The sequence below is a fragment of the Martes martes genome, assembly GCF_963455335.1.
Source record: "Martes martes genome assembly, chromosome: 7".
Taxonomy (NCBI): Eukaryota; Metazoa; Chordata; class Mammalia; order Carnivora; family Mustelidae; genus Martes; species Martes martes.
Genome location: NC_137894.1, coordinates 102253503 through 102276186, shown reverse-complemented (window position 1 = coordinate 102276186; position 22684 = coordinate 102253503). Strand labels below are relative to the sequence as shown.

The window sequence follows — 22684 nt, the reverse complement described above, 5'->3', positions numbered from 1 at the left end:
AGTTATCCAGCGATCAGAAACAAAGTTATCTGGAAAAACTGCTTTCACGGTCTGTTCCCTATTTACAGTCTCTTGAGAAGTGTTTAAACAGACGTTATCGTATTTGCTCTGGTCTTTCTTGGAAAACACCTCTCCTGTTTACTCAGCCAGGATGCTCTAATATTGGGCCTTGTTGTAAATATGCAGAAGCTGTATTTGTAGCTCAGTAATGGTATGAAATATAAATAAAAATAACAGTTCCCTACAAATAAACATCGAGTAGGGTCTAGCAAACCAGGTTAGTACTACAGTCTCCCTCAACCCTCAACCTCCCACCACTGCCATTTTCTTTTTCTGGCTCAGTGATAGCTGGTTATCATCTTGCTGAAAAATGCTAGATCACTCTGTGCTTTTCTAGGGGGGAAGAAAACATTCATTCTCTCCTGTTCTAACTTCTATCCACCAATTAATGAAAAGCACTGGAGCCGCAAGTTTACTCAGAAATGTCTGGCGCTGTGCCACACAGCCATGGCAAGATCACACACCGCAAACTTCCCATTTAAGGGCTTATAATTATTCTCCATAGAAGGAAAGAGTTAAAAAGCCAACTGCTTTAGGGCATTTGGGATAAGTAGGGATATTTATAGGAAAATATTAACATGTCAAGTCAATGCCCTCTATGAATGATTTCAAGTAAAAAGTTTTATGATTTTGGTGAATTACATAGGGAATTATGTATTAATTTCTTACAATGAACTGAAGGGAAAAAAAGCTAACTTAATTATCTTTTCGTTCCAGAAAGTCTAGTAAATAATTCCGTAATTCATAATTTTCACTAATTAGTCTTGGACAGCTCAGGATTTTTCCAAATTAGTAAAGTTTTACACGAAAAATAAGTATGTCCTTCTTAAAGTAAATTTAAGTGGAATTTTGTAATGAAGCATATAATAAAGGATACACTATTTAGGTAGTAAGGAGGAAAAAGATAATTTTCTTCTACTATGGGAAAAGCTTCACCATAGAAGGAAGTAAGCCCATGTCCTTAGCATTTTCAGGGGCTTAGGGAATTCTCATTCTTCTGGGTCAATGGTCCACAGCACTGGTACCTCCATAAAGGCTCTAGATTTCAGGGGAGAAAAATGACAGTCCTTGAGCAAGGCTTTTGTAGTGTGGTACATTTTCCAGAGTGAAGACCACTCACCAGCTTTCCTCTTTGCTGGGCTGACCTGGTTTCTCGCAGGGTGTACACGTCTCCACAGACAGAGATCTCACGCCAGACCCCAGGCTGGGACTCCTCGGTGAAGCCCCCTCGGGGATGCATCACGAGAACGCCATTAGTGGTGAGCCCATCCATGTGGCCGTCGGGGTTTTTCCATTTCGCTGCCTTTTCCTGGAGAGCATACCACAGAACAGAAAAAGCATGCTAAGATTATGTTCAAAATGAAGGGATTCCAGAATCTCTTTAAAATATCCGGTACAGGCAGAAGGAAGGAAAGTGATGAATTTTCATTCTCTATTTAAAGCTAATAATCAGAAGGATAAAATATGCAATTATTCTGATAACATGAAAGTGCTAAAATGTATGAATGATTTATCATTGGATATGCATTCTATTCATCTTGGGAGCTTTAAAAGAAAAAAAAGGAAAAAAAAAGAACCTGATGCCTGATCCCTTCCCTCAGAGGTTCTTTTCTCCCTTACCCCAGGGAGATTCTGGGATCTACTATGTCTTCTTCAGTTCTATTTGTGCAATTCTTTTGCCTCTTATGTATCAGTGTTTTACATGTAATCATTACCTGGGAAGTATACAGGAGGAAGGGGGAAAAAGGAGTTTTTATTAAACATGCAAAATTAAAAAAAAATGTTACACTAACAAGTTGGGGCCAGTGTATCTTCATAAATATCAGTGTTTATATCCTCAAAGATGGAAGGTAAAGACAGCTTGCTATAAGGGCAGGACAAATACTCTTCGATGCCTGAGCTAGTGAGCTCTCTTTCTTGATGACAGAGCCAGCTACTGCTCACATGACTCAGGAGACCATTCTGATTAGGATAAGCCCTCTTGCCAGTGACTGAGCTCTGGCCAATGAAACATGAGTAGGTTTTCTAGGAGCCTTCCTGTAAGGATCCTTTGCTCTAAAGAGAGAACAAGAAGGGGGAGTGGCCTCAGCCTCTGAGCAGCATGGGTTATTCCTTTCTCCTTGCCCCCTGGATTTACAACTAATCATACATCAATAGCCAAAAAAGAGCATGGCGGCGTGGCCTCCAGATCACCTGAGAGCCGTACGTCCATGCCTCTCAAAGTGGGTAGATTGCCTCACAGAAGAGGAAGTGGAGAGGAGTTGCTGGGGAGCCAGAGGTGACAAAGGCAGTGGCTGGTGGCCAGGGGGATAGCATGACCTTTTCTGACCAAGGAGGTGGAGGGTGAAAGAAGTTGGGGGAGGTCTGCCCCATGCATGTTCTATAGCTGGAAGAACCCACTGCTGTCTCTGAGGAAAGACTGCAGTGAGTGGGGGAAGGGAAGTAAGGCAAAGAGAACTTCAGAGAACTGTCTCCTACTGTCTGCCCCAGGGTTCTGGTCCATGGACTGCTGGGAAACCCCCCTCACCCCATCCCCTGCTCCAACTTGAGGATCCCCCCTACCAGGCTGTGGGCACATCAAAGTCCCAAGAACTAAGTACACACCTCCCCCAGCTCTGCTGCACCCCCCATTCCTTTTCCCTTGGCGCCTACTTCCAACCTCTGTGAAGTCTGCCCCCACACTCTAAGAGAAACCAAAAATTTGTGCTATAGTGCTATCTTTGAAAAACAAAAGAAAGGTTCCTAACTACCAACATGTTGAGCTGTTAGAATCAAAGTAAACAGAACCTTGCCTAAATAGGCTGTTCCCTACTTTAAATGTGAAGACAGAGGCACTTTTAATCAAACATCAAGAAAAAATCACAGTAATATAGTATCACAAAAAGAAAACGACAATTTTCCAGCAACTGAACCCAAAGACATGGTATATTGCAATCTAATGGATAAAGAATTCAAAACAGCTGCTATGAAGAATGAGCTACAAGAAAACTCAGGCAATACAATGACCTCAGAAATATAATTGACAAACAGAAGGAATACTTTACCAAAGGCACCGAAATTCTAAAAAAGAACCAAACAAAAGAACTCAATAAATGACATGAGGAATGCATTAGAATGCACTGGAAATAGAGCAGATCAGGTGGAAGAGAGAATTAATAAGATGGAAGACAGGAACAGAGAAATGATTCAGATGGAAGGGAGGAGAGAATTAAGATTTAAGAAGTGAAGAAACACTACAAGAGCTAGCAGACTCCATCAGAAAAGCCAACATAAGAATAATGAGTTGTCTAGAGGGAGAAGCAAGGGGAAAAGGGACAAACAGCATACTTAAAGAAATAACTCCTGAGAACCTCCAAAACTTGGGGAAAAGAACTGGATATACAAAGTCCATGAAGCCAGCCAAAAGAACATCTTATTATCTCAATGCAAGACCTTCTCCAAGACACATTATATTAAAACCATTAAAAGTCAATGATAAAATTTTAAAGGCAGCTACGGCAAGAAAAGATAGTAACTTGCAAAAGAATCCCCATCAGGCTATCAAATTTCTCAGATTAAAAACTGCCAGCCAAGAATATTCTACCCAGTGAAGTTATGCTTTAGATATAAAGGAGAATTAAAGGCTTTCCCAAACAAGAGCTGAGGGAGTTCACCATCCCTAGATCTGCCTTATATAATTGCTGAAAGGAGCTCTTCAAGCTGAAATGAAAAGACAGAGGGACACAAAACTCTGATTAAGGTGACAGAATCAGAAATGGCAACTCTTTATAAGAGTATACTAAACTCTATAATAATAGCACAAAGTTTAAAGGTGAAGAGCACTAAAAATACCTATAATAAATAGTAAAAATAACTACAGCTACTACAACGTGGTAACAAGATCACAGCATAAAAAGACAGTTTGTGACATCAAAAACATAAAAGGAAAAGAGTAAAAGGAATCTTCATAGGCAAAAGAAGAGAAATTGCTCTCAGCAGAAAAAGGACTATTTTATCTATGAGTTGTTTTATGTAAACTTCATGAAAACTACAAAGCAAAAATCTAGAGCAGAGACACAAAACATTAAAAGCGGGGAAAACTGAGCAAAAAGCACCATGGAAAACCACCAACGTACAGAAGTAGGTAGAAATGGAAGGAAAAAAGAAACAATGGAGAGACAAAATAACCAGAAGGCAAAAGAGAAAATGACACTGGTGAGTCCTTACATATCAATAATCACACCAACTGCAAATGCACTGAACTCACCAAAAGGCATAGAGTGGTCGGATGGATTAAACACAACAACAAAAGACCCAACTATACACTGTCCTACAGGAGATTCATCTCTGCTTTAAAGACATACATAGGCTCAAAATGAAAGGATGGAAGATGATATTATGAGCAAAAAGAATCTAAAGGACGGCTGGTATAGTCAAATTTGTATAAGACAAAATAGATTTCAAGCCAAAAAGGGTAATAAGAGACAAAGTCATTACATAATCATAAAAGGGTAAGTATATAAAGAAAATATAATGATTGTAAATATATATATGTGCCCAACATCCCAGCACCAAATTATATTAAGCAAATAATAACCGATCTAAAAGAGAAATGGACTACAATATAATAATTGTAGGAGACTTCAATAGCCCATTGTCAGCAATGAATAGATTTTTCAGAAAGAAAATCAAGAAGGAAACACTGGAACTGAACCACACTTTAGAACAAGCAGACTTAATAGACCTATACAGAACATCTATCTAACAGTAGCAGAACATATTTTTCTCAAGTGCACTGGAACATTCTCTAGGAAAGACAGGATAGGCCACAAAACAAATTTAGTAAGTTTAAGAATAAATAATATCATATCAATAATATGATATTAATCAATAAATAAAATCATATCAACTATCTTCCCTGACCACAGTGGTATGAACTAGAAAGTGACGATCCAAGAGAAGTGAGAAGATCTGCAAAAATGTGAAACCTAAACAACCCCCTTTTAAATAACCATTGGGTCAAAGAAGAAATCAAAAGGGGAAAAATTATCTTGAAACAATTGAAAATGAAAACACAACATCAAATATTGTGGGATACAACAAAAGAAGTTCTGAGAATCTTATAGCAATAAACATGCATATTAAGAAATTAGAGTCTAGGGGCGCCTGGGTGGCCCAGTCGTTGGGCGTCTGCCTTCGGCTTGGGTCATGATCCCAGGGTCCTGGGATCGAGCCCCACATCAGGCTCCCTGCTCAGCGGGAGGCCTGCTTCTCCCTCTCCCACTCCACCTGTTTGTGTTCCTTCTCTCGCTGTCTCTCTTCTGTCAAATAAATAAATAAAATCTTAAAAAACAAAAGAAATTAGAAAAGTCTCAAACAAACAAGCTAACTTTAACCTAACTTTATACTTCAAGGAACTAGAAAAAGAAGAATAAGGCAATCCCAAAGTTAGCAGAAATAAGGATTGAAGCAGAAATAAATGAAATAGACACCAGAAATACAACAGAAAAGATTAATGAAACTAAGAACTGTTCTTCAAAAAGATAAACAAAATTGACAAACCTTTAGCTAAACTAGGAAAAAAGAAGACCCAAAATTAGATATGAAAGAGGAAACATTATACGTGGTATTACAGACATAAACAGAATCATGAAAGACAGGTAGAATGTTGAAGAAAAGAAACATTCCCAGAAACACACATCTACCAAGACTAAATCAGGAAGAGTCAGAAAATCTGAACAGCCCAATAATGAGTAAAGAGATCAAATCAGTAATTTAAACAAAATCCCAAGAAACTCTAGGACCAGACGGCTTAAACTAGAGAATTGTACCAAACATTTAAAGAATTAACACCAATCCTCCTCAAACTCTTCCAAAATGTTGAGGAGGAAGGAACATTTCCAAACTCATTCCTTTGATACCAAAACCAGATAAAGATAATACAAGAAAATTATAGACCAATATCCCTGATATATGTAGATGTAAAATTTCTCAAGAAAATATGAATAAATTAAAAAACGCATTAAAAGGATTATACACCATGAGCAAGTGAGACTTCCCCTGGGATGCAAGGATGGTTCAAAGTATGCAAATCAATAAATGTAATACATCATATCAAGAAAATGAAAGATAATCACATGATCATCTCAATAGCCACAGAAAGAGCATTTGACAAAATACAACATCCTTACAGAATAAAAACCCTTAATAGATTGGCTACAGAAGGAATATACCTCAACATAATCAAGTTCATACATGACAAACCTGCAGCTAAGTTTCCTCTAAGATCAGAAAGACATGGATGCCCACGCTCACCGTTCCTACTCAATATAGTGCTACATGTCCTAGCCAGAGCAATTAGGCAAGATAAATAAGTACATGGCATACAAATTGAAAAGAAAAGAAGTAAAACTATTGCTTAGCACTGTTTGCTAATGATATGATCTTATATATTGAGAATTGCAAAGAGTCAGTCAAAAAGCTGTTGGAATTAACGTTTTCAGGCAAGTGGCAGGAGGCAAAACCAACACAGAGAAGTATGTTGCATTCCTTTACACTAATGAGGAAGCATTTGAAAAAGGCCTAAAGAAAACTATTCCACTCACAACACCATCAAGAACAGTAAAATACTTAGGAATAAATTTCACCAAGGACGTGAAAGATCTCTACAATGAAAAGTACAGACTGCTGAAAGAACCTGAAGGCACAGACAAATGGGAAGATAGCTCATGTTTCCGAATCAGAAGAATATTGTTAAAACGGCCATACTCAGGGCACCTGGGTGGCTCAGTGGGTTAAGCCTCTGCCTTCAGCTCAGGTCATGGTCTCAGGGTCCTGGGATCGAGGCCTGCATCGGGCTCTCTGCTCAGCAGGGAGCTTGCTTCCCTCTCTCTCTCTGCCTGTCTCTCTGCCTACTTGTGATCTCTGTCAAATAAAAAAATTTAAAAAATCTAAAAAAAAACCCCGGCCATACTACTCAAATCCATCTACAGATTCAGCACAATCTCCATCAAAATATTAAGAGAATTCCCTACAGAAATAGAAGAATAATCCTAAACTTTGTGTGCAACCATGAAAGACCCCAAATAGCCAAAAAATTAAAAGCAACTACCACGTGATCCAGCATTTCCACTTTAGGGCACACACTCAAAGGAAATGAAGACAGGATTTCAAGGAGATACAGGCACTCCCATGTTTATTGCATTATTCTCAACAGCCAAGATATGAAAGGCCACCCCAAGGCCCATCAATGAGTGAACAGATAAAAAAAAGACACTGTAAATATTATTTACCCACAAGAAAGGAGGATCTCCTTCCATTTGCAACAACGTGGATGGACCCTGAGCACATTATGCTAAGCAAGTCAGAGAAAAATGATATCACGTGTATGTGGAATCTTAAAAAGTTAAGCCTATGAAAAACAGAGTAAAATGACAGTTATCAGGGATGCGATGGGGGAGGGGGTGTACAGGGAGAGAGTGGTAAGACTGATGGTGTTTAAGGGTTCAAGCTTATAATGAGCAGTGAATCAGCCACAGAGATCTAATGCACCATGTTATGAATATAGCTCGTATTATTGTACTACAGTTGTGCGATGTGGTAAATAATCCAATACTGGCAATCATTTTACAACACATAAGTACATCATGGTAACATGGCTGTATACCTTATACTTACACAAGTAAGTATAAAATTGAATAAATTTGACATGTAATGTTACATGTCAAATTTATTCAATTATGAAAAGTAAATTAAAAAAAAAAAAAGGGTTGGCTCAGTCTGTTAAGCGTCTGCCTTTGGTTCAGGTCATGATCCTGGGGTCCTGGGATCGAGCCCCTGGTCGGGCTCCCTGTTTAGTGAGGAGCCTGCTTCTCCCTCTGCCCCTCCCCATTTGTGCTCTCTCTCTCCCTCTCTGTCAAATTAATAAATAAAATCTTTAAAAAAAAAAGCCCACCAATATAAAGAGATAAGGAAGAAACAGTGCCTCATGCCGCTGGAAGTCGCCATGTGGCAGGGGTGTATGGAAGTGTGGGAGCCATCTCTCATCCCTAAGGCAGTTTGAGGAAGCAGATCTGCCTGGGGACATGGGGGTAAGACAGAACAAACTTGCTTCCCTGGATGTCACAGAACCAATGAATTACCCAGGCCTGGGCCTGTCTTCCTTGGCGCTTCTTGTTACAGAAATAATACATTCTTGTTATTGTTTAGGCCATTAAAAGAAAAAAAAAGATTTTATTTATTTATTTGAGAGAGAGAGAGTGTGTGTGTGTACAAGCGGAGATAAAGGGGCAGAGGGGAAAGCAGACTTCCTGCTTGAGCAAGGAGCCTGTTGTGGGACTCGATCCCATGAACCTCAGAGAATGACCTGAGTGGAAGGTAGATGCTTAACTGACTGAGCCACCCAGGTGCCCCTGTTTAGGCCATTTTTTAAAGGCCATTTTGAATGTTTTTTTTTTTTTCCCTGCAAAAACATACTGATTTAAAAAAAAAAAAGAACTATATTACAATTGCATATTCACTAAAACTTCTGGGTTTCATTTACTCGGAACCTCACAGAGTCAGAAATTTTTAATCTGTTTTGTTCTCTGGGCTATCACATCTATGACACCTGACGTGGGACACAGCCTAGTGAAAATTTTCTGAATGAAAGAATGTCACTTTTTCCTTTGAACTCTATGTAGATTTGACCATTTATTTTCTCCCACTGAAATAAACCCCTTAAATCTACTATAAATATATTCATATACATTTTAAAAAAGCAATTACTGTACATGCACTTAATACAGCAAATGTAACAAGTATCAGGTAATGACTTAGTTATATTTAGATTCTTAATAACAACCTTTCAAGCTCTACATCTGAAAATTAAAATCTCCAAATCTAAGTAGAGGCATCGTGGGGAGCAAATCTTTGGCTACAATTAAATGTTATATCTGATGATAATGGGTGTTTTTCTTGAAACAGTATCTTCAGTAATAGTACTTACTCCAAGAAATATGTTTTTGGAAGAGTCAAATCCGGCTGCGAATATCCGTGCGGTATAAGGTTCATTCCTGTCGCAGACAATCCTGCAGGCAAACCGGGATATGGTACTTTGTGTAATCTGGGCCTCATCGTTGTTCTGACTGCCAGAAATTGTGTCTGTAACAACGAAGTCGATAGGGCTTTCTGTTGATCTGCCCACCTAAATAAATCAAATGTACTCATGATTCATCTGAAAAATATGTCACCATATTTGGTTCACATGGAATGAGTGTTCAGGATCCCTTTAACATTTATTATTTCTGCTCTGAGGGTAAGAATTTAATGAAAAAAAAATTCAGTTCTGTTCCTTTTCTTGTTTAAGGGAGATATTAGAGTAACCAATCATCAGATTTTAAATATTAAGAGAAGAGCTAAATTTTTTATTCTGGAGAAGAACATTAGATCTTGCTTCCCCTGATCCCCCAACAGACTGTATCTCTTAGATTAGGTGAAAACATTACTTTAACACAGCAAATTACTCTCTACCCCACTCACCCTGCCCCTGTATTTCCAGATGGAAAAAAACCCAAGATTTTAAAGAAAGCCAACAAACAAAGGAATTCTTGCCCAGCGACAGGGATTGGTTTTCCACGCTAAGTAAGTCTACCAGTGACTCATGGCATAGAGCAAGAACAGCCCTGACCCAGACACAGATCAAATGTCTGTTGTCATTATTCAGGGTAAACGAAAATGATGTAAAGGGAAATACAAGTCAGCCCAAAGTTTGGGATGCAGTCATATGAAAGGTTCAAAAAGCAGGTCTTAACATTTCAATTTTGGATTAAAAAAAAAATCTCTTTTGGGAAAGTCTAAAAACCTGCCAATAATATCATGTTGACTTACTTCCTTTGGTAAGATTAAATGCTTCCAGAAAGAATATATTTCATTTGGAAGAGCTTAAAGTTCTTTAAAAAAAGGTGTTCATATTCAATAAATACCAATAAGATAGGTACTGCTCTGTCCTGTGAACTAGGAAAAGTATTTGTTTACAAATGCAAAATCCTCAAGATAGAATATCAAAAACATTTTGTAATGTTGTTCTATGAATCTCTGACCAGAAAACAATGATACATATTATTTATATACCATTGAGACGTTTCAAATTAAAATCATTTATATGTAAACAAATCATTTCTCATTAAAGAGGACATCACTGTTCTTTCCTAACACTAGTAACTTTGATTCGGAAGCTGATTAGGGGAGGGACACAGGGAGCCCCCAGATAGATGTGTATGCAGAAGACCCCCAAAAGTCAATTTCTCAGGTATCTTAATCCTGATCTCAAAATTCTATCTAAAATATAACATGTAGTATATTTTTCATCCAAAGAGGTAAGAGTGAAAAAATATATATTATCTTGCATCATTTAGATCAAAATATTTCCTTTCTGGAAAATTATTATTAACTTTCTTTTGTAAACTCACACATTTTCATACATAGATTATCTCTATTAAGCCAACAGACAACAGACATCTCTTTTCTCTGTCTTTTTTTTCTTTACAACTCTTAATTTTTTGTCCTAATGAAATGTGCCTGGAATAAAGTACACTTCTGGGTTCACTGAAACTCATCGATGTGAAAAGATGCACATTGCCTGAATGTATGCATTTCAGGTTTAGAAAACATAGAACTTGTTAAAAAACGCAACATAAAAATCTAAATTAAAAGACATTATAAATCTTATACAAATCATCTTTCTAAGGTTGGGTCTTCCCTTGGCTAGATTCATTGAAAAGCTGGGTATGTGACTCAGAAGCTCTGATTCAGTCTGGTTTTGTTTTTTTTTCCTAAGCTATTCTCTTAGCTACTTTGAGGCGTACAATACAGTATTATTAACTATAATCACCATGCTGTACATTAGATCCCCAGAACCTACTCATCTTACAGCGGGAAGTTTGTACTCTGTGACCAACACCTCTCTATCTTCCCCATCCCCTCAGCCCCTGGTAACTCCCATGCTAGTCTCTGCTACTACAGTTTTGACTTTGTTGTTGCTGTTTGGATTCCACATATAAGTGATATACAGTATTTGTCTTTGAGTTATTTCACTTTAAAGAGATTTTTTAAACTAGAAAAGTAACAAATACTTAATGTAAAATATTTCACAAATACAGAAAAAAAAATACCATAAAGTCTTCTCTAAACTCAGGAATCAACTTGTCCTGAACCGCTAAGCTTAGGAGTGAAATGTGGAAAGTTCTACAATTGCCTAGCGCTCTCACAAAGACAAAGTCCCTGACATAATTTCTGTCACCTCCACAGAAGACGACAAAGTCTCTTCAAGCTCTGTTAGAAGTGAAGGGGAGGTGAACCATGAGAGACTATGGACTCTGAAAAACAACCTGAGGGTTTTGAAGGGGCCGGGTGGGATGGTGGGGGAACCAGGTGGTGGGTATTAGGGAGGGCACAGATTGCATGGAGCACTGGGTGTGGTGAAAAAACAATGAATACTGTTACGCTGAAAATAAATAAAAAATTTAATTAAAAAAAAAAAAAAAGAAGTGCAAAGCTAAGACCATGCTCGAGTAGAATGTCACACAACTGTTACTGTCTACAAAGAGTGCTCTCTTCGGGAAAGGCCATGTTGCTTTTATCCCAGTGTATTAAATGAATGTCTTGATGAGTTAACAGAAATGGGCTATAACACATGACATTTTAGTACAACCGGAACATACTGCTAGGATTGATTATTTCAAGTCATGATACTTAGCTGACTGGTCATGTTCGATTTGTTTATCAATTCACTTCCCCTTAAATCTAACCTGTGGTGTGCTAAAATTATACTTAATTTTGTACTTTTGGATACAAACCTCATGTTCTTTCTGCCAGAAAAAAAAAAAAAGGGTAAGCTATTTTCCTACTGAAAACCCACCCGATGTGCAAAACTTGGAACCCATTCTTTTGGGTACTGGATCAACTCTACATCATCTTAAGGGTGGTCATGTAGACAAAGAAAGATGGTTCTGAATTCTGTCTGGTGATCATTCAGTGCTGATTCTCATATAGTAGCCTGAGGGAGGATTTAACTGACACCACACGCATATATGAAAAAAGTTTGGGTTTGTCTGGTTGTCAGTCCAATTCAGTGCAGGTAAGATGGCACAGAAACACCAGGAAGGGCCTCCCTCACCTTTTCTGGACCAATGGTACTCCTACCCCTGCGTCTGTAACCTTATTTCCTGACTTCCTTCCAATGACGAGGAAATATCGCTGCTCCTACCCAAGACCAATCTTTCTACTGATGGGGTCTCAGTATTCTTCCCTTCCCAAGGATTCTGCTCCTGACACTATCCCTTCTCTCTCTCTACTACTAGATCTTATCATCAGCTATCAAACACATTCCAGAGCTTCTCAAACTCTGTGACTCTGCGGGGGCGGGGGGTGGTGGTGTTTTAAAGGACCAATTTGTTTTTTAAATTTCAGCCTGTCACTGATACATTTTAAAAGTACAATCAAAATGAGTATCGGAAAAATGATCACCTGCTTGGAGGTTTCAGGTACTATAAAAAGTGTTGTACGTTTCCAAACTCCTCCTCGCTATTTCCCACCCAGCTCACTCTGTGCTGTTAACAGACACTTGGCCGCTCAGTTGAGGATACTCTGAACAGCATTGTTCTAGACTAGTCTCTCACCTTAAAAAACACATTCCTTCACTTGCAAACAGTCCTCAAGCTACAGGCCCATTTCTCTGATTCACTTAGTGGCAATACTTCTTGAAAAATCTGTCACTAGTTACTACCCTCCCATTTCCTTACTCATGCCCTTAACTTCTCTCCTCAGCCGGCCCCATGGGGTGTTTCTACCCCAGAGCCCCACTGACACCACTCTCGCACAGGTTTCCAGGGCATAAAATTGGTATCCTGGCATATCTGTACCTGGTATTAGAATAATGAAACTCTTACAGGCTGGTTGGCAAATAGACCCCTTCCCTGCACTTTCTGTTCTCTTCCTATATAATATCATCAAATTCCATTTTTAGCTAAAAAGCCCTGATCTCTACCCAGAACTTCAATCTCCACTTGGGGGTCTAATAAACATCTCAAAATGTAACATGTTCTAAACAGAACCTGAATTCCTCCTTCAACCCCTAGATTCCCCAGGTCAACGACTGGCATCCGATCTACTCAAGCTAAAAATCAATACCAAAGAGTTAGCCTTGATCCTTTATTTTCCTCCACACCCACATTTAACCGTGCCTGTCAACACTCCCTCCAAACACAGTTTCCATCCTTCCATTTCTCCCCACCTTAGTTCTCGCTGCCAGGACCTCCTCCTTGGACTGCATTACCCTCATCTCCAAACTGGTCTCCCTGTTTTCACATGTGACATTTCCATTCTTGTCTAGACAGTACTTGAAGGTAACTCTCCCTTGCTTAATCCTTGGCCTAAGGGTCCCACCTCTCATTTCATTTCACTGACCTCCTCCTTCACCCTGCTCCTTCCTGGGGGCCATGGCACTTGCTCCTGCTGCTGCTTCATTTGTGGTCTGTTTCCGTCCTCTAGAATGCAGGCTCCACGAGAGGGGAGCCTGGGCTGCCTCGCTCCAGTAACTAGATGAGTATCTGATACACAGCAGGTGCTTGAGAAATGAAACTGACGCATGGATGATTAGGACAGTGACCCTGAACCCTGGGAGAGAGGCAGGTATTATGTTTCAAGAAATAACTGTCACATTTTTCTCACCTAGGTGGGTGCTAATAAAATGTTACCATCTGAAAGTAGTGTAAAATACCTAAATTAAAAACCAAACAAACAAAACCAAAACTGTAAGGTCCAGCAACACCCAGGATCAGAGACTATGAAACTGAGCAATGTTCAAGGCCTTTGGTTTCCTTACCCCAAAGATCAGGATGGATTTGGCATCACATCTCCCTTCAGGGGCCTTGTAAAACATTTCGTCACTTCCTGTGACAATTTTTAATATTTTGCTTTCTCAAAAGCTACACTCTTTTTTTCTGTCCTTTATTTACACCCACTCTAGAAAATAACTACTATGAAATTGTTGCTATACCAACTCAGACTTTCTCACACTTAACCCATCTCTTAAATTCCGATCAAACTGATACTTTTTTCCTTAGGCAATAATATTTCTGAGCTCTGAGCCTACTCTCTGTTTCCACCGTGGGAAAGGCAGCACAAGGCCCTTCTCTGGTTTGGTCTGATGTTCTGCTTTTCAATGCTCAATTAGCCTAGAAATCATTTTAAAGAATAATGGCTACAATGAACAGCCCTCAACAGCAAGGTCCATGCTTGAGAAATGGGAATGGCACAGTGTTTTTTGCTCAGAAACCTTTCTCAATGATAGCATGGGGACACAAAAATGTGTAAAAGGAAGAAAAAATTAAAACAAGCTTGATTTTTCAGGATCTTCTAAGAGTTACTTAATTCTACTCTGCTTAGAGTGATCTGATATTAATCCTCCAATATGTCTAGTTATTTTGCAAGTGGAATCAGATTATTTTAGTAAAAATGACAACTGTGTTCTGTTTCCTTAGTAAATCAATAAATCCTTGTTGAATTACCATGCTTCATTTAAAGAGGTCGACCTGGTACTATGTAGGTATGTAGAACTCAGCAGACATAAATCTTACTGCTGCCACTAACACCTTCTCTGCCCTTAGTACTAGTCACCTTTCCTTTCAAAGACCCAGATTTCCCAGCTATGGAAGGTAAGTGGATAGTATAGTGTAGCTCGGTATTTCTCAGCGCAGTCTATGAACCTCCCAGGGTCCCTGAGACCTTTTCTAAGGACCAGGTCCATGAAGCCAAAATTGCTTTCGTAATAATACAAATATGCTGTTGGCCTTTTCCCCCGTGCTAACATTTATCCTAATGGCACTAAGGCGATCAAGTGCTTTCATGGGAATCAAACCAGTGGCACCAAACTGTATTAATGGTCTCTGTATTCTTTACTGGCATGCACTTGCAGTTAAAAATAATGCTAGTTTCACTTAAGTATGCTTTTGGTGAAGTAGTAAAAAATTACTTTTATTAAATATTGGGCCTTTCACATAATCTTCTATATGATGAAGTGGGAAGTGTGCAAAAAAGCGTTTAGAAGTTTATAACAGTATGGAGGTTCCTTAAAAAATTAAAAATCAAACTGCCATGTGATTCAGCAATCCTGTTCCTGGGTATTTATCAAAGTAAACGCTGAAATCAGGCTCTCAATGAGAGATCTGCTCCCCACATTCATTGTAGTGTTATTTACAACAGCCAAGGTATAGAAACAACCTAAATGTCCACCAGTGGGTGAGTGGATAAAGAAAATGTGGTAGAAACATTCAGTAGGATACTATTCAGCCTTCAAAACAAGGAAATCCTGCCACAAGCAATAGCATGGATGAACCCAGAGGACATTACAGTGCTGCAGGATTCCAATTACAGGAGGTACCTAAAGCAGTCAAATGGAAACTGAGCATGGTGGTTGCCAGGGGCTGGGGGGTGGAGGGAAGTGGGAACCATTGTTCAATAGGTCCAAAGTTTCAGTTCCACAAGACGAAGAAGTTCCAAAGTCGCGCTGTCTAGTGCTGTGCCTACGGTACAAATACCGCATTGTGTGTTCAATTTGTCAAGAGGACATCTCATGTTAAGATTCTCATGAATCTTTCATTCATTCTGCACTTGCAGAGATGAGAAGGAAGAAAGTGAGCCATGGGAGTGGAATGTGTACCACAGTGAAGAGTACGCGATCTCTGTCACAAGTCACCACAGAACAGTGATGAAAGTGCGGGGGCCTCCGTAGTGATGTGTTGATTTTAAAGTGGTAAAAAAATGTATCACGACAACTGTAAAAGTGTTCTTGATGTGCTTTTTTCGGTGTTGAGACTCTGCTCTCTAGGGTAAAATGTGTGTCAAAAAAACTTTCTATGTAAAAAAAAATCTCCTTAAGTAGAGGATTAATAATTTTGGAAAGTTATTAAAAAATTATTTTGAAGTCCTGTAAAATTATCAGCAGGGAAGCGTATGCATATACGTATTTAGGAAGGGATTTTCTCTGGTAGAATGAGAAGAAAAAATATTTAGAGTACTATAAAATGGAATTGCATGAGGAGTAAAACCACTGTTAATATTTTGTCTAAATAGGATAAATCTTACTTTTTTTTTTTTAAGATTTTGTTTATTTATTTGACAGACAGATCACAAGTAGGCAGAGAGGCAGGCAGAGAGAGAAGGGAGGAAGCAGGCTCCCTGCTGAGCAGAGAGCCCGATGCGGGACTCGATCCCAGGACGCTGGGATCATGACCTGAGCCGAAGGCAGCGGCTTTAACCCACTGAGCCACCCAGGCGCCCCTAAATCTTACTTTTGAGGCACTTAAATAACTGTCTACATCTATGACTACGAGTCTAGGACTGTTTAAATTTACTATTTGTTTTTTAATTTTTTAAAGAAGATTTTATTTATTTATTTGAGGGAAAGAGAGAGAGTGCGTATGCACATGGGAGAGGGGCAGAGGAAGAGAGAGAGAAGCAGGCTCCTCACTGAGCAGGGAGCCTGACGCAGGTCCTGACCCCAGGACCTGATCATGACCTGAGCCAAAGGTAGATGTTTAACCCACTGAGCCACCAAGGTGCCCCTTTAGCTTTTTAAAAAACAGCTAACACAGGGGTGCCTGAGTGCCTCAGTGAGTTAAGCCTCTGCCTTGGGCTCAGATCATGATCTCAGGGTTCTGGGATCGAGCCCCACGTTGAGCTCTCTGCTCAGCGGGGAGCCTGCTTCCCTCCACCCCTCTGCCTGCCTCTCTGCCTACTTGTGATCTCTCTCTGTCAAGTAAACAAATACAATCTTTAAAAAAAAAGAAAAAACTAACACATTCACACGGTTCAAAAATCATGTGTGAGATACCTCCCTGTGTACCACCTGCCTGATCCTCCTCCCCACAAAGGCAACTGGTTTAATAATAATGTCTTATTCATCCTCTTGGAGCTTTTTAATGCATACATGCATTATTTAAATCATTTAACTATGCTAATATTTAATAATTAATATACTATTTAATATTTAGTATATTTAATAACTTAAATTTATTAACATTGAAGATTAAGTAATCTTAATTGAATATATTATCAATGGCTCAATATAATAACATTAATATTTAACTCATTAAATAAATAAAATAAAATAAAAAAATAAAAACTCATTAAATGGAGCTCTTCCCATGTCCATACATAAAGCTTCTTCTTGTTCTGTTTTACAAACTTGGAGGCCTCCTTCCACTATATGGCTGTACCTGAAATTACCGAGTGGGGCCCTTACAGAACGACATTTATGTTGCTTACGATCTTATGCTAGTATTATTATTTTTTATTTAAATACAATTAGTAATCTTTTGCTATTAAACCTTGCTTTGAGCAATGACTTGGTAAAAAATGTCATTCTGCATGTATGTAGGGGTATCTCTGGGGTCAATCTCTAGAAAGAGAAGAATTTTAGAAAGATAAGAACTGAGTCAAAGAGTGTAAGCGTTTTAATTTTTCACAAGCATTTCCAAATCACTGCCCCACTGAGGTCATACCAGTTTAAAGGACTAGGAGAGGGTTTCCTCACATTTCTGACAAAACTGTGCAGATTTTCCCCTATCTAATAAGTGGAAATTAAGATCTCTGTGATTTGAATTCACATTTCTCTTTTTATAAGCCAGGTTGAGGATATTTTCTTATTTTTCAGGGTTCTTTATTTCCCCTTTTTGATATTATCTGGAATACTGTTCTGACACCTGTTTCAATATCATTCATTTAATAATTTAACATTCCATAAAGAAATGAAAAGCCTCACGGTTCCCCATTTGAGTTTGTTTTTCCTCATTAGCCTTAATTTTAATTTTCTCTAGTTTTAACATACCAAATCTTAGATATGTTATTAATTCTCTTCTTCTTAAACTGATGAAATTTCTTCTATTATTATTTCCTTCTGTTTTCTTTTGTTGTATTTCTGGACTTTTTATTATATACCATTAAAGCTAGTCATGAGCCTGTTCTGTATTTTCTTACTATCATTTTTTAGAGAACTCTTGGAGACCAATGTTTAGTTCCTTGTTCCCCCCTTCCTTCCATAATGGAAGCACTTCAGATTTTTTTTACATTTTCTTCTGAGTATGCGGTCAGTCACATCTCATGAGTTTTGCTACATAATGTTCCCAGAGTAATTTTTTAAAAGACCTAATAATTGCAGTACCGATGTCTGCATTTCTGATTCAAGTGTTATTTAGGAGGTTTTTAAACATGTTGGCTTTTCAAAGTGGTTTGTTTTTAAAATTTTTATTATTGTTATTAATGGGTATTTTTACTGCAGTGAGACCTAAGAATGTAGCTTTTATCATTTCTGTCTGCAGTTTTAGAATCAAGTTTTTTTTCCCCTTAGTCTTCCAAAAGCCACATAGGAATTAGATTTTATATTATCCTCTCTGCTTTCTCCTTGTACATCACCAAACACTACTGTGCAAGTTCTGATGACATATCGAAATGCGGAACTGAAGGAGAGTGTGCGAGAACTTCCATGAGGAAAAGAAAAGTGTGTCATGGGGACGTCACGGACAGCAGGGCACCTATGGTAAAGTAGTATTTACTACCGCACCGTGTAGGTCAAAGGAGCTAGGAGCATGGCTCTTAAAAGTTCTCATCCCCGGAGAAAAGCTGTCTAACTCTGTGTGGTGGCAACTGTTAACCGGCCTTCTGTGGTGATTACTTTGCTATAGGCACAAGTATGGAACCTTTACATGATACCCCTGAAACTGACGTCATGTTAATGACACCGCATCCGAAAGAAAAATAAACGTGTTACCTGAAACATATCCGTATCCTTATCATGCGTGTACTCCACCACCACAGTCTGATTCCTGGACAGAGTATACGATATACTGTGTTGACCTTTGCAGCTGATAGCCTAATAATGAAATAAACACATACAAAAATTCAATAAAATCTCATTTCAGCCATTTAACTGCAATTCTGCTTGTAATTAACAAATATCACTCTTCCAGCGAAACCAGTACAAGCCAACTTTTTTTTTTTTAAGTCAGAGCCTGTCCCTGGGGTGCCTGGGTGGCTCAGTCAAGTGTCAGACTCTTGATTTCCGGCTCAGGTCATGATCTTAGGGTCCTGAGGATTCTCTCTTCTTCTGCTGCTGCCCCTCTCCTGCTCACCCTCTCTTTCTCTAAATAAATAAATAAAATCTTAAAAAAGAAAAAAAAGTCAGAACCTATCCCTGTGCTGTGCCCTGAATTATAGAGAAGCTAACAGTCACAACTCTGATTTTACTCAACACTTTTAGTATGAGCAATATTTAAGTCAAATCAAAGTTAATTTACTAGTTTGCAAGATTTGATTTAATCATATTTCTGGAAAAACATGCAGTTTCTCCATATTGCCTTAACTCACTGATTGAATTTTTAGATTAATCGTGTTTATTTAAAAATTTAAAATTTATTTCAACACTACAGCAGTTAGTTAAGTCAATGACATTTTGTTATATTTTCCCCATGCAATAGAGATTGTAATCTAGCAAAAAAAAAAAGTCATTGAAAAAATAAAAGTGTTCTGTAAGGATTTCTATACATTATTCTAGCCAGTGATAATCATACAAGATTTACGTAAGATGGAGAACGGAGCATAAGTAGTTGCTTAACCCAGACATTTACTAAGTTAATAAATAAGGAAGCTAAGTTAATTTTATCTTTTCTATTTTTAGACTCAAGCTAATAGCCTTTTTCAAAGAACCTAAAAACCAGTAAGACAATATTCTTATTTTCTCCATAATGATATATTTGAACACATCTTAAGCTGTGGTCACACACTTTTAATACTTCCAAATTAATGAAGAAGTTTATTTAAATTGTACTCCAAATTATTTCAATTACATTTTATCCATTCCACTTCAACCTAATTTATCTTCATTTCTACGCTTTTACATTAAGTATAATAAATAAAATTTTAATGAGCCTTTCTATTAAACATTTATTGAATAATGACACTGTATGAGGACCAAGAAAGCATTTGGAAGTAGCTGGACATATAAAGCATGTTAATGAAATTGTACTCTGAACATTTATATTTGACTAACATAATTGTTTAAAGCAAAAAGTAGTACAACATTCCAAATCAACTTTGAAGTTAGCCTGGTTAATCTCATGGTTATTTAATCATCTGGCCTGAGGAGCTTCGTGACTGAATTGTTTTGTTCTACGTGCTTCATTAAGACAATACAAGTATTGGAAATAATTTAAATATTTAACATGGCCAGAAATCTAAAAAAGACTTCTTAGACTACTTAACTCCAGTAACAAAAATAGTCTTAAATTTTCATTGGTCTGAGTCAGGTAAATCTAATGGCCTTGATATAAGTGACATTTTTTGAAAGCCAAACTAATAGCTATTTTCAAGATAAATGGATGTTTATATTATAGTTGGGAGAAATAAATAAATAAAACTTAAAAAAATAATTCTATTAAACTCAAACTTCTAAAACTAACAATCAGGGGGTGATCATTTATAAACTAATTTTAGGTTTCCTTAAAAAAGTGCCTGTTGGGGGCGCCTGGGTGGCTCAGTGGGTTAAAGTCTCTGCCTTCTGCTCAGGTCATGATCCCAGGACCCTGATCGGCAGGGAGCCTGCTTCCTCCTCTCTCAAATAAATAAATAAAATCTTAAAAAAAAAAAAAAAAAGTACCTGTTGCATTTAAAAGTATTCAATTTACAAATATCTCAACTCGAAACAAAAGTTTTATGGCATATACTTTGCATTAAATAAGAAATACCAGCAAAATCAGGAGTTCACAAGTGCCATAACAACTCCGTTTAAAATGCCATACATTTTTGTATGATCGTACCTTCTTAAGTATAGTGTTTCTCAAACTTCCATCAAAGTTGCCTTAAACTGGAAGAAAGTCACCTGAACCTTGGAGACATCTGGGAAAGCACTCTGTAGTGAAGTTTCTCCTCTTATAACATTTTACTTGAAAATTATTGTAAATTTTTATATTCCCTTCCATACTATGCTGATTGGTTTTAACATTTCCAAACTTGCTGGGAAGCTGATGCCTGGGGAGGATGCATTGTGCTCATAACCCAGCACAGCCCTGGGCATGGGAACCCACAGACACTTCCATCCTCCTCCCAGAAAGGCCGGAAATAGCCATTCTACAGGCCCTATGTTGTTGGTGAGCCCAATCCTTTTGACAGATTCTACTCACACTATTCTTGTGACCCACGTTAATATAAGCCCGCATATCGCACGGAAGAGACTACCGATAGGGAAGCCCTGCCCAGGAACTGTTCACGGTACAGGGGAGCACACAACCCAGGCTGACCCCTGTCTGGCCAACCCCAACAGGGAAGGAAGCACAGGGACTCTGAAGCCTTGAATGCCTGATCCAGGACACCTTGAATGGTGAGCCCACTTTAAATGAACAACTTCAGTCTTCTGCCTGCCTTTTATGTGGCTCAATGTGAATGACCAGGGTTAGGAAAGGTGAACGCTCTTGGGTTAGGGAAATGCTTTCCCTGAGACTTTTTAAAAAATTTTTTCTAAATTTTTTTTTTTAAGATTTTTACCTATTTGCCAGAGAGAGAGAGAGAGAGAGAGAGAACACACAAGCAGGCAGAGAGGCAGGCAGAGGCAGCGAGAGAAGCAGGCTCCCTGACGAGCAAGGAACCCGATGCGGGACTCGATCTCAGGACCCTGGGATCATGACCTGAGCCGAAGGCAGCAAGAAAATATCATAGGCAGGCTATGTTCAGAAGCTTCTGGATGTAGGGAAGATGGAGAAGTGGAGGAAAAGAGATTCTGCAGGGAGAAATGAGTCCCAGAAAGTGGGGACTGGCTCTGGACCAGCAGGTAACAGACTCCCCTGGGGGCAGAGATGGCCGAGGAACTTCAGAATTAGACTGATAGCCACCTCTCTGTTGCTTCCAGTTCTCGCAGTGATTTCCCTCTGTTGAAGCCAGGAGGGCAGGCCTGCCTGGACAGAGTCCTGAGTGCTGGCGGCGTGTCAGGCTGCACCCACGGGGAGGAGAAGCATATCTGGCCCTCAGAAGACTGGGAGGTAAGCCAGGACTGGGATTTGGAGCAAAAGGTGGCAGTCCACACCAGGCCCCCTGAGGGTACCGATGGCATCCTCAGAAACAAATGGAGAGATGCAGACTGCCCTTGATGACACAAATTGGGCTCAGAATGATCTTGTGTGCATACTGAAGCCAAGAGTGGTGCCAGATTCCGTTAGTGGTGGCGGGAGAGGGGGAGATCAGAATAGAGTTGAAGCTTGAAGTCCATTTTTGCTTTCTTTCTGGCAAGTATCTAATGCATTATTACCCTCTTCTCTTGCTAGAAGTACCAATTTTTCAACAACACTTCTAACATTTAAAATAGGACTTTTGGAAACTCAGCGTCTAGTAAATTACAGATTCACTGACTTGTGTCAATCATTGCAGGTATTTTGGAAATACGAATTTCCCCAAGGTAACAAATGCTTTGAAATCTATTTCTGAAATATCATACAGAAAGGCAGGTAAGGCCTCCTCCTGGCACTCACTGTAATATAGCTCAAACACAATTACTGTAACATAATGTCATCTTTATTACACCAACTCAAACTTGGAAACTAGGTACTTTACAATTGTAAAGAAA

General features: G+C 38.7%; 1 protein-coding gene across 2 annotated transcripts in view; it reads right to left on the bottom strand.

The window, feature by feature from the left end:
- Positions 1-22684, bottom strand: part of PELI2 (pellino E3 ubiquitin protein ligase family member 2) — a gene marked incomplete at its 3' end in the record, with an annotated part of 180672 nt that overhangs the window by 4283 nt on the left and 153705 nt on the right. Inside the window, exons 3-5 of one of the 2 annotated variants that reach the window (XM_080808126.1) lie at positions 18845-18946; positions 9026-9223; positions 1181-1369 (exon numbers count right to left, since the gene is read on the bottom strand). In XM_080808126.1, the coding sequence (XP_080664252.1) occupies positions 1181-1369; positions 9026-9223; positions 18845-18946 (489 nt within the window). The remainder of the gene's footprint in view (positions 1-1180; positions 1370-9025; positions 9224-18844; positions 18947-22684) is intronic. The other variant, XM_080808127.1, reaches the window with a different exon arrangement.